Below are 12,370 nucleotides of genomic sequence, written 5' to 3'. Positions count from 1 at the left end.
GCCCCAACCTTTTTTCTTGTCTTCCTTTTCCAAGGGAAGGGACAAGTCGTTAAAGCACTGAGAGGGAGCCTCCAGCAAGAAGCTTCTGGCCCTTCAGCTCCCCTCCTTTGGTCTTCACACTTTACCAGTTCTGCTGCAGAACTCCTGCTGGGGGAGAAGTTTGCAGTGGAGTATAGGCACTGGGTTAAAGCCCCACTACCCATCGTGAAACCCCTACGCTCTAAATAACAGCAGAATTTTCAGATTAAAAACAAAAACTTAGCAGGGATGTAAAATGGTGCACCTGTAATGGAATAGAATATGGTGGTTCCTCAAGAAATTCAACATAAGATGAGCATAGGATCTAGCAATTTCCACTTGTATGGACCCAAAAGAATTGAAAGCAAGGACCCAAACAGATATTTGTACGTCGGTGTTCATAGCAGCATAATTCACAATAGCCCAAAGGTAGAAGCAACGCATGTGTCCGCTGATGGATGAATGGATAAACAGAATGTGGTGTGGATGGACAATGGAATAGTATTCAGTCTTTAAAAGAAGGAACTTCAAAGAGGTCATGCCAAGAGAAATAAGACAATCACGAGAGGACAGATACTGTGTGAACCCACTTATTTCAGGTCCCGAGAATAGTCAGGTCCACAGAGACAGGAAGTAGATGGTGGTTGCTGGGGCCTGGGGGAAGGGAGAATGGGGCGTTAGCGATTAATGCGTACGGAGTTCCACTTTGGGAAGATGAAAAAAGTTCTGAAATGGATGGTGGTGATGATTGCAGAATAACATGGATGTACTTGATGCCACTGAATTACGCACTTACAAATGGTTAAAATGGTACATTTCATGTTGTATATATTTCACCTCCCCCTCCACACACACAGAGCCCTATGGCCGAGCAAAATGCCTCCTGGTCAGATTCAGCCTCCGCGATGAAATCTGACACAGGGATTGGAGGCAGGAGAGGCTGGGGGTGATGTGGGAGTCTGGGATCCGGAGGGTCAGAAGGATGGAGAAGAACTAGCAGAGAATGGAAGAGGGGGAAACTGAGGCTTGAACTTGCGTCCAGCTGCCCGCGTAGTTTGTACCAGACACCAAGCCCCACCTTAGCATTGTCCCCAACTCCGTCCCCACTGTCCCTGTCCCGTCCAGTCCACCTCATCCTGCACTGGCTTCCTCCGCTTTGACCTTTGATCCATCTTACATTGGCCTCGGTGGTGACCCTTCTAGAACCTGGATCTGACCACATGTCTCTCCTGCTTAAAATCCGTCTGCAGCTCCCCACTGCCTCTGCTCAGCCTTGCAGGCGACGCTGTTCCCAGCTGACTCCAACCTGCTTTTCCTGCTTCACAGTCCTCGTGTTCCGGAGCTCCGAGTTCCTTTATGTCCATAGCCATTTTTGCATACTTTCCGTGAGGCAATTCATAAATGTTACCCCTAATTTCCCCCCACAACCCTGCAAGGTCGGTACCATTGACTCCCTTTTAGAGATGGGAAAACTGTCTCACATAGGCTAGGTCAGACTCAGAGATCTACGCTCCTATCACCCCACGGCGCTCCTCTGGTGCCTCAGCGCCTTTTGCTCATGCATGAGCAGATCTTAGCCCTCAGGTCTGGCTCAGAAGCACATCTAGCCTAATGGGCCCTGACACCAGTTGCACCCCTGCCCCAGCATGCGCGATCATGTTTTTTTCATAGTATTCAACACAGCTGGAAATCACTCTACCTGCTTACAAAGTCGGTGTCCTTTTCCCACTAGACTATAAGCTATAGGAGAGTAGGGATCGTGTCTGTCTGATATCCCCAGCACGCAGAGCACGCCTGGGTGCCCTGTAGGTAAGTGCTGGCGAACCTGGTGACTGGCACTTGCTGGATCCCTCCCAGCCCCAGGCCTGGCCATTCCTGCCTGCGTGCTCCCTTAGTCTTCGGAAGCTGGAGAAGCCGCTGGTCCCTTGCGCTAGGCCTTGGGGTTATTCTTTCCCTGTTGGGGTCTCCCCCTCGTGTTAAACACCTGAAGCAATACTACAGTCACCCTAGATGGCATTCGGTTCCTTCCTGCTTCTTTCTCACTATGGGCTTGGAATCAGGTGGAGGCTTCCGAAGGGCAGGCCCCGCCCTGCGCAAAGCCTTCTGGGAATGGGGTCTCCCCCACCGTCGGCCCAGGTTGTGGAGGCTCTTCTGCCTTCAGGAGGAAACCTGGGTCAAGGGTGCCGGGAGCACAATTACCAGCAGCAGCAAGTTTTATTGCGACCAGAATCTCCTGGTCATGTGAGAGAGGATGGGGCTGAGGGACTTTCGGTCACCGACGCCGCGTTCCTAGTCCGGGACAACGAAGCCAAAGTTCTGGCTGGCTGTGCCCTGCCCCTTCCCCCGCCCCCAATCGGGGCATCCCATGGGGCTGAGGCAGGAGGGAGGTGACAAGGGGGCTCCATTTCAGGGGAGCTTTCGTCCAAGGGATCTGAGGGAAGGAGGAGCAGTTGGTGGTGGGGGCCCCGGTGACCCGGGGTGCTCAGGGCACTTGGGCTGGCTTCCGCACGTGTCCTCGGTGAGCTTTAGGGGAAAGCAATGAGGCACACTCTGCCCACGGGGGGAGGGCGGGAGGGAGGGAAACAAAGGCTCAAAGAAAAGAAATCACTGGCGGGCGACCACACAGTGGGACCTGGGGATCCCGACGTCTAGGCCAGGGCTCCATCCACCCCCTGCCTCCAGCATTCACTCCATCCTGAGCACCCGGCCTGGCCAGCCGCGGTCCTATGTGGGCATCTGCATGTGGCCCAGGTCCTGGTCCATGATCTGGAGGACCTCATCCAGGATGGAAGGCCCCAGGTCCACGTGCAGGGAGAGCAGGGAGCTGGCATGGGACAGGAAGGGCTCCTCGGCCCCTGACTCGGGGGTCAGCCCATTGGGGGCAGAGCCAGCCTCCGGAATTCTCCAGATGTCCACACTCCCTGCCTCCTGCGGGGAAGGCTGTGCGGAAGGCTGTGGGGTCTCCAGGTGCAGGCGAGGGGGTTTGGGTGGGGCCTGGGTTGTGGGCAGGGTGAGGGCCTGGGGCCCACCGATGACAGGGAGGGAGATGGCGTTCTTGAGCAGAGGGGATGGCCCCTGCGGGAGCTCCCGCTCACACAGTGTGGCGGTGCGGGTGAACTGGAAGGGGAGGTCCAAGGTGCCGTCCTCCTCGGGTCCCTCGACTGCCGTCCCTGGCAGGAGGTGGAACTTGCCCTGCAGGAAGGAGATGTCACCAAACATGTCGCTGCCACCGCCACTGCCGATATGAATGGTGTGTCGGAAGTCCCCCAGCGGCGGGCTGATCATGTCCGAGGACAGCAGGTCCCGCAACTTCTCCTTCTTGCCCTTGCGGCTCCCACGCTTCAGATAGATGGGTACCTTGGTGGACATGGCGATCTCAGCGCCCGGGCCTGGCTGCGGGGACTGGGGACAGCGCACCCTTGGGGACCACGGCCTCCGGCTGCCTCCTCTCACCACCTCAGCCAGGGACACCCAGGGGGGTTTCCAGACACCCAAACCTTGCCCAAGGGCTAAGACAAGGGTGTGGGGCGTGGCCGAAGTTGGCCCAAAGAATGGATTAATGATCAATGAAGTCAGAGGGCTGAGATAACAAAGATCAGTTTGTCCCAAAAGAGTTGAAAGTGCTCTGGTGAAATCAGCAGCAGAAAGGTGGGGCTCCTGTGCGCAGCAACGCTCTCTCTGGTCTTGTTCTAGGGTCTCCCCGGTCCGGGGCTGAAGAGCTGAAACACCAAAGGTATGAGTCAGGGACAGAAGGACAAAAGTCAGAGGCATCCGTCTCATTTCTGGGCCCTCTGCGTCAGCCCCGGGAGCCCAAGTGGGGCCACTCTCCTGCGGAAGCCAGGCGGGAACAAGCCTGTGTTCGCTTACAGACTCCTTGCACCTTAGAGCCGGGATCACCAGCCCCGAGCCGCTCCCTTTTCAAGTGGGGAAACTGAGGCCCGGGAACCTGAGAGATCGGCCCAAAGTCATATACAAAGTCCCAGCTCTGGTCTCTTGCCTTGGGTTCCTGGCTCTGCTCATCACCCCCTATCACACACCAACTGTGCCCCAAGACATAAGTGTCAAGTTGTGTGTGTGGGGGGGATTGATTGTCTCAATCCCGTACTTGACCAAGGATAGAGATCATGTAACCTCTGCCTCGCCCACCTGTCTGCGCCAGATCTGGACACGCTGGAGGTGTTCAGCCCGCAGGGCCGAATGACGGACACCTCCTGTTTGGCCCAGTCTTGCCCCACCTGGAAGTGAGGTCACCTCGGGGTTTCTCTTTTCCCCTGCAGGTTGGCAGTTCCTAGCTCTGGGAGCGAGTTACTGTCCCTCCGCCCTGCCCAGCACCTAAGAGGAAGATGCAGTGGAGAGTGCAAATATTTGGGGGGGCTCTGCTCTGTGCCCGGCATTTTGCTAAGTTCTTTGCAAACACATCTCATTTAATGAGCCCGACCTATCATCCCCATTTTAAAATTTGAACCAAAGGGGCGCCTGGGTAGCTCAGTTGGCTAAGCGTCTGACTCTTGATTTTGGCTCAGGTCATGTTCTCATGGTTCGTGAGATTGAGCCCCGCCTTGGGGATTCTCTCTTCCCCCCCCCCATCCCCTCCCCTGCTCACAATCTCTCTCAAAATAAATAAACATTTAAAAACAAATAAATAAAATTTGAACCAGAAAAATTTTGGAGGGATTTGCACAAGGCATCGCTGAGGGAGGGAAGCAAAATGCAGATATAGTATAGAAGGTTCCATTTCTGACAGCAGTGACCAACTCCCCTCTCTTCTGTCCCTTCCCTGTATATATATGCATGCCTATATATGTATATACACATGCCTACCTACATATGTGTATCTACATATACACGTTGGCATAGGATTCTATCCTACATAAAAAGAGAGAAAGGGGCTCCTGGGTGGCTCAGTCGCTTGAGCATCTGACTTCGGCTCATGTCATCATCTCACAGTTCGTGGGCTCAAGCCCCTTGTCAGGCTCTGTGCTGACAGCTCAGAGCCTGGAGCCTGCTTCGGATTCTGTGTCTCCCTCTCTCTCTCTGCTCCTCCCCTGCTCGTGCTCTGTCTCTCTTTCTCTCAGAACTAAATAAGCATTAAAAAAAAAAAGAGAGAGAGAGAGAAGAATCTAGAAGGCCCGCACCAGGTTGTCATATAGGCTATGTAGACTGGGGTGGGGGGCAGGATGGGGTGTGGCATCAGTGATGGGGGAGGAAAGGTGTCCTCAGCCAAAATGATCTGTATACTGTTACTATAAAATGATAGATGTTCTCCATAGTTTTTTATAAGCTCAAATTCTTTCTTTTTTAATTTGAAAAATATTTTTATTTTAGGGGCGCCTGGCCGGCTTGGTTAGTTAAGCGTCCAACTCTTGGTTTCAGCTTAGGTCATGATCTCATGGTGTCATGAGTTTGAGCCCTGCATTGGGCTCTGACAGCGCCGAGCCTGCTTGGAATGCTCTCTCTCTGTCTCAAAATAAAATAAATAAACTTAAAAATGTTTTAATTAAAGAATGTAACTTTTTCTTAAAATTTTTAATGTTTTGTTTATTTCTAGGAGAGAGAGAGAGGCAGCGTGAGCAAGGGAGGGTCAGAGAGAGAGGGAGACACAGAATCTGAAACAGGCTCCAGGCTCTGAGCTGGCAGTCAGCACAGAGCCCGACGTGGGGCTCGAACCCACGAATCGCGAGATCATGACCTGAGCGAAAGTCGGACGCTTAACCGACTAAGCCACCCAGGCGCCCCTGAATGTAACATTTTTATTTTAGAGATTGAGAGAAAGACAGAGATCACGAGCTGGGAGAGGGGCAGAGGGACAGAGAGAGAGAAAAAAAAAATCTTTTTTTTTTTTAATGTTTTATTTATTTTTGAGAGAGAGAGACAGCATGAGCCGGGGAGGGTCAGAGAGAGAGGGAGATACAAAATCCGAAGACAGGCTCCAGGCTCTGAGCTGTCAGCACAGAGCCTGATGCGGGGCTCGAACCCTCAAACCGTGAGATCATGACCTGAGCTGAAGTCAGACGCTCAACCGACTGAGCCACCCAGGCACCCCAAAGAAAATAAAACCTTAAGCAGGCTCCCCGCTCAGCATGGAGCCTGATGCGGGGCTCGATCCCAGGACCCTGGGATCATGACCTGAGCTGAAATCAAGAACTGGACAGTCAACCGACTGAGCCACCCAGACGCCCCTCAAATTCTTGAGGATCGAAGCGTGTATTATTTAGGTGAACCTAGTATCCACGTAATCAGAAAAAATAAGCTATTTTTAATGTGGAAAAAATAATACACCCTGGAGGGGGGGGTGTCACATGGGTTTAACAGAAAAAGGAAGCATTACAAGCACTCAACGGCGTTCCCACAGCTGTTAGAGGACTGGCCTTGAACGTGGACGCGAGAGAGCCCAGATGTAGAATCAGAGCACAGAAGGCAAAGAAAGAAATTTGTCCAAGGTCATCCAGAGGGTAGCCAGATGAGCGCCCCATCTCCCACTGCCGAGACCGGGCAGGGGCTGAGCAGGGGGGAAATGGGCCAGGGAGGGGCAGAGCCACAGCTGGGAGGCCTGGGGGGCGGGGGAGTCCATTCTCCATCCTGGGCAGGGCGAGGAGAGAATGAGGGGGTCGGCAGGAGGGAGCAGGAAGGGTCCCAACTCCCAGCCCAGGCCCTCACTCAGGAAACCCCACCCCAGGACCGGACACCCTAGGTCAGTCACACTGAGCCCGGACATCTTGCCCCTCCCTGAGCACCTGCAGCTTAACGGGAAACAAAGGAATGACTCTCCAGTGGCCGAATTCCAGCTAAGCTTGGAAGGAGCTTGGGGGGAGGGTGGGGGAGGCAGTGAGCGCCTCAAGGTGGTGGAATCCCGTCCCTCACTGTTCTACCAGGCAGTCACTTGTGCCCACCGTGCCAGACCTGGGGGCACGCCAGCACATCCTACCGGGCTCCTTGCTAGGCGAGCGGTCCTGAGGCAGCCTTTCCTTCCTTCCCAGCCACGGAGAGTGGGGCTGACTGGTGGGATTTGTCGTCCTCGTCCCCCTCCGCCCCCCACCGCTTGTTACACAGGGCGCCAAGACAGCCTGAGTGTTTCCACAACAGATTGGGCGTCCCTGACAGCTGTCTCACTCGGAGCCAGATGTACCCGCCCAATTCCAGATGTGGGGAGAACTGAGGCTGGGGGGGGGGCGGCGGGAAGGGTTGGGCCAGTGTCAGCCACCCAGGGGAGGGCTGGGAATTGCAATCATCAAGCCCGAAGTATTCGGATTTGGCAAGCGTGAGACCCCAGGCTCCAGCCGCCCTTGCAGAGTTCCGATTTTTATGCTCCCAGGCATGGCACGGTGGGTGTCACTATTGCCTTTTGCAGAGGCAGAAGCTGAACCTCAGAGACCTTAATGTTGCTGAGGTCACCCAGCTGGGAAGAGGAAGAGGGGTCACTGGTGCCCAGCCCGGGTCCTGTGGCTCTGATGCAACGGGGCCATCCAATGTCTGAAAGCTGCTTGCAGAGAAGGAGAGAAACAGGCTCCCAGCTGGGCTGGGGCCACTGGGTCCCCAGGCCTCCCCCTTGTAAGTCCCATCAGTTGTCTCCCACTCCCCACTGGCAAGGATCCAGAGAGATGAGAATGGGCTCTCCATCAGGACAGGGTATGAAGAGCTGGAAGCGGTGACTTCCCTTAGCAGTGGGAGGAGCAGATGGGAGCCATCCCAGCCCTGTGAGCTTGCTCTGGCCAGGAGCCCTGGGCCTCCTCCGGAGCTAAGGACTTCCTACAGGCACATCCCCTCCTGCCCTGAGGAGTACTAGCCCACTGCCTACCAACGTTCAATCAGCAGCCCCCTGACCTTGAAATCAGGAGAGGGACCTTGAATCTATCTCCAGCTAGGACTCACCTTGGAACTTTGGGCAAGACACAGCTCCTTTATGGCCTTCACCTTCCCCATCTATAAAATGGGCTGACAAAGTCGTCACCAGAGGGCTACTGGAAGACCCTACAGTGCAAGTGAGAGCAGATGGACAGCAGACAGGGTTATCGGGTCACTGTCACCCCTGTCCTTCATTCAGCAAATAACTGTAGGTTTTCCACGGACAGTGTTCCGAACAAGACCAAAAACCGAATGCACCCATCCTCCAAGAGTCCGCCTTCTCCTGCCTTGGAGGCAGTCTGCGCAGAGTCCCCCTCGCGGGCCCGCGGGAGGTCTGGTCGCCCCCCGTCCCTGTGCAGAGCGGCGCTCGGCTCCACGGCCGCGGGGTGGCGCGCGAGCGCGCGCTCTGTCGCCTGCTTCCCAGAGGAGTCCCGGCGCTCACCAGGGTCTCCAGCGCGCTCGGGGCTCCAGGCAGGGCCCCCCAAGGAGCTGCACGTTCGCGTACCAGATGCGGATTGTCTAAGGGATCTTCCTCTCTCGGACCGCTCCGGTCTCACAACAAGACAGTAGAGGGGGAAAGGGCGATCGGGGACGTTGCCAGGGTCTCCAAGCTCTGGGAGGAGCCTGCCCCTTGCTTTCCGGCCTGGGCGATGTCCGAGTGTCCGCTCGGCTCAGGGCCAGAGCTCGGGCGTGCAGGGCCCCCACGCCTGGCTCCCGCGGGTCCTGTTCCTCAGCCCCAGCTCGGGTTAAGCGCAGACCCCTCCCCGCGCTCTGCGCGAGTGCCCAGCCCGGATCTGTTTCAGGACACTCGCGGACGCGGCTAAAGATAGGAGGACACCTCACCATCGACTAAAAATACGACCCCCAGCATGGGCGGGGTCGCTGGGCCGCGGGAGGGCGCTCCCAGCTCCCGAGTGTGTGGAGGGGACGAGGGCTCAGAGTGAAGGGCGGGACCGCGAGTTCGAGGTCTGGATGCGCGGCGCCTCGCAGGCGGAGGGGGCGCGGGCGTGGCCGCCTGGACCCAGGCGCTGGCGGGAAACACCGTGGAACCCGAGGTTCCCGGGAAAGGACCTGCGCGGAGGTGACACACGCACCCGGATGCGACGCAGGACGGGGCGCCACGGGGATGGGGCTCTCGGGGGCCCCCTGGGCGTCGCGGACGGGCTGCAGAGTCCCGGCCGTAACTCACCTTAAGGCGCTCAGGCGGTGGGCCCGCGGGCTGCGAAAGCTCTGGAGCTAGACCGCGAGGCTATGGGACGCGATCCCGGCTGTGAACTCACAGGNGGCAGCCCCCACCAGCCCCGCCCACGGCCCCGCCCCACGCCGGGCCCCGCCTCTGCTCCCCCTTTGGTGGCGCGGCGCCGGGGTTCAGCAGCCGCGCGGACGAGGGGTGCAGTGCAGGTTCGGACCGCTGCGAGCCAGGCGGTGTCGGGTCCCCGGGTGGACTCCATAGATTCTGGCTGTGCCTGTCGGAGCCAAACTCGGTTGTAGAAGGGCCGAGGGCGTGGCAGCCGGTAGACCGAATTGTGGTTCTTCAGAATTCACCGAGCGTCCTTGGACCCGTTCCCTCCCTGAAGAGCTGGGTCTGGGGAGGCGCCCGCACAGGTGTGTTCAGTGACCACTACGGGAGTGAATGAGGCCTTGGAGGCGCCCGAGTGAAAATACTACAAACTTGCGAGACCTTTCAGGAGTTTACCGCCCCCTAGAAAAGAGGGCACTGAGGCTGTGCCGGCAGAGTGGCCTGGGTACGCCCCTGTTTGTCATCAGTCTAGGTGGCTTCTGGGTCGGGGGTGGAACCCATACTTAGACTCGCGTTTGTTTCATTCATTCATTCATCCATTCATTCATTCAGTACCAGAAGCATCTATTGAAGGGCAGACCCTGCACAGGGCCCTGGAGATAGACGGCAGGAAACTGCCCTCGCTCCATTCAGTGATTCAACAGACACTTGAGCAGCTCCATTCAGTGATTCAACAGATACTTGAGCATCTATTAGGTGCCAGGCATGGTTTTTGTCCCTGGGGATTCATCGCCTTAAGGAAGAAGGAAAAGTAGTTCAGGGCCCTGATAGTGATCTGCTAGGCCTGAAAGTGAGAGACCTGTGGCCTTTGGGCCTTCCTCCTGCCTCAGGCTTCTCATCCAGCCGCCCTGCCCCCTCCCCCTCCCAGCACAATCCTGGGAGAAGACACAGCTCCGGGCCAAGCCTTAAGCGCTCCCACTGGGCCCAGGTTCCCAGCACCCTCTCTGTGGCCACAGGCAGAGGACAGTCCCTTCCTGAGCCACTTTGCCTGTAAAAGGAGAGTTACATGAATCCCAAACAAGATAAGAGACTTTCGTGTGTTGTGTTGATGGGAACACATAGCCCTCAACAGGTGCTACATTCATGCAAATGTTCACAGTCGCCTTGGGGGAGAGCAGGCTGGCCTTGCCACTTGACTTGGAATGGCCCCCCTGATGAAACCTCCTGAGCTTGCAAGAATGTGGCTGAGGCACAGTCCTTTACCCTCTGTCCATCCGCTGGGCGTCCTTTGGGGGAAGGAGGTTGGGAGGGGTCGAGAACTCCATTCAGAGCTGGCGACAGAACAGAGTTGGAGAGATGGAAGTTTGGACAGGCAAAGACACCCAAGGCCACATGAAACTGGGAACCAGTTCCAGAACTCTTTGAAGAGTTTTTTTTTTTTTTTGAGGGGGGGCAGTTAGTGGTGATCACTGGGGGATGGGTAGAGAGCAGTGGATTTGGCCCCTTCAACCTGACCCTAGCCCCTGCTCCCCTCCCCCAGCGGCTAGTTAGTAATCGTCCAGCATGGCTGCTAGCCCACGACTCCTAACCAGGGCCCTGAGCCATAGGAGCCACCATCTGTGATCTGGGGACTGTTTTGAGTGCATCCGGGTGTGACAAGGCTCCCTGTACGTGCTGGCTCCCCTCATACTCCCGCCATCAGCCAGGGCTCGGGGCCAGCCTGCACAAAGCCTCCATTACATCCGAGCCGTGATCTGTGCCTGGTGGTGAGTTCTGTGCTCTGCAGGCACTCAGGTGAGCAGGTCACTCTCTCCGTTCACAGATGAAGTTATGTCACTTGGCTGGGGCTGGAGGAATCCCGAAGGAGGCTGCTGACGGCGGCGCTGCTCCTGGAGGTTTTGCTGAATAGACAGGATCTTTGCATACACACCCAGCTGCTGTGGGAGCCCTGCAATTAATGCACATTTATGAAAGAGGATTTCATTTGCTAAAATTGGCTACTTTACGCAACTTCTCAGGCTGTGTGTAAGGGCCCGAGTGGGGGCGGGGAGGCTGGGATCCTGGGCCAGGGGATAGCCAGGGTGTCCTGCGTTTCTGACTCAACGGACATCCAGGCCAAGTGTCCCGCCTCCTGCCCCGCCTGCACCCCACGTCCAGAGTCTAAAACTTCAGCCAAGGCCCTGGACTGTTCTCACTGGGAGGGCTCTGCCTGGACATCCTGGTGGCTGAGGGGGCAGGACCCTGAAGAACATTTGGAAGGAGTTAGAGGCAAGGAAGGCTGTGATGGAGCAGTGCCCGACATGGGCTATTCAACTTCCTTCTCCTCCGCTGGGAGCTCCCCCTGGCCCTGAGATGGGTCTGGTCCGTTTCTCCCACCCGGAGGCTGCTCCCCCCACTGGGCTCTGTAATCACCACGCAGTGACTGACTCAGCCCTTCCTTCCCCTCCCAGCCCCTTCTTCCTGGAAATCATCCACGTCAGCAGCCCCAGCCCCTGTAGGCCCAGAGGGAGAGACTTGGAAGCCCCCTTCTCCAAGATTAGCTGGGGAGGATGACGGACTGGTGGGGAAGGCCCCTCCCCCCCAGGCTGGAGCCCGCTCTCCAAGGCCCCACCTACACCGGGGAGCTAGGGCTCTGGGAGGCAGGTGGAGGACAGTGACCAGGAGTTTGGGGGCAGGCCTGGGGGCAGAGAGCCACAAGGAAAGGGCAGTGATAATCTTGGGGGTGGGGAATCTGGGAGGCCAGTGAGAGGAGACAAAGTGTCTGGAAGGGGCTTCAGCACCCCTCTCAGGACCACAGGGCAGCACGGAGCTGGGCAGGAGCTCAGTCGCCCCTAGGAAGCCTCTCCAGCCCAGCCCAGGTGNAAGTCGGACGCTTAACCGACTAAGCCACCCAGGCGCCCCCCTTGATTGTTTCTTATTTCCTTCCTCCCCTGGGCTCCTGCCAACTCCAGCCCTGGCTTGCTTGCAGAGAACTCTGACCCACCAGAGGCTGGGATTCAGATGAGAGTCCCCTCCAAACTGCCCCCCAGCTTCTGTCTCTGTCTTGAACCCCTCCTGGGGAACGGGGTGACAGGGCCTTGCGGAGGGACTTTCCTTTGGGTCTGGATTTTGGGCCCATGCCCAGAGCCATGGGGGTTCCCAGAGTGGTGACAGCTCCGTCCTAGCGGGGACCAGCCCAGGCATTCCCCCAGAGACCTCTGGGAGCATCCAAGCCGCATGGCTGTCCTTTGGCCTGGGAAACGCAGGGTCAGCCGGGGGCCGTCTTCAACC

At 57.1% G+C, this 12,370-nt stretch overlaps 1 protein-coding gene across 2 annotated transcripts; it reads right to left on the bottom strand.

Annotated features, from left to right (window-relative positions):
* Window positions 1-592: 592 nt before the first annotated feature.
* CDC42EP2 (CDC42 effector protein 2) lies at window positions 593-9,136 on the bottom strand. 2 transcript variants are annotated; one of them, XM_077759778.1, is made up of 3 exons: window positions 9,050-9,136; window positions 7,888-7,986; window positions 593-3,737 (listed from the first exon to the last, which is right to left on the bottom strand). In XM_077759778.1, exon 3 carries the CDS (start codon window positions 3,385-3,387, stop codon window positions 2,743-2,745), a length of 645 nt encoding a protein of 214 aa, XP_077615904.1. In that variant the 5' UTR covers window positions 3,388-3,737; window positions 7,888-7,986; window positions 9,050-9,136; the 3' UTR covers window positions 593-2,742. The 2 variants fall into 2 exon arrangements, with proteins under 2 accessions (XP_077615904.1, XP_077615903.1); XM_077759777.1 differs by lacking the exon at window positions 7,888-7,986.
* Window positions 9,137-12,370: the final 3,234 nt, after the last annotated feature.

The sequence above is a fragment of the Crocuta crocuta genome, unplaced genomic scaffold, assembly GCF_008692635.1.
Source record: "Crocuta crocuta isolate KB4526 unplaced genomic scaffold, BGI_CrCroc_1.0 scaffold53, whole genome shotgun sequence".
NCBI lineage: Eukaryota > Metazoa > Chordata > Mammalia > Carnivora > Hyaenidae > Crocuta > Crocuta crocuta.
This window is presented reverse-complemented; position numbering and strand designations above follow the sequence as displayed.

Excerpts from the sequence above, each read along its gene's own strand:
- CDC42EP2 (XM_077759778.1), bottom strand. The coding sequence starts at position 3,387 with ATGTCCACCAAGGTACCCATCTATCTGAAGCGTGGGAGCCGCAAGGGC.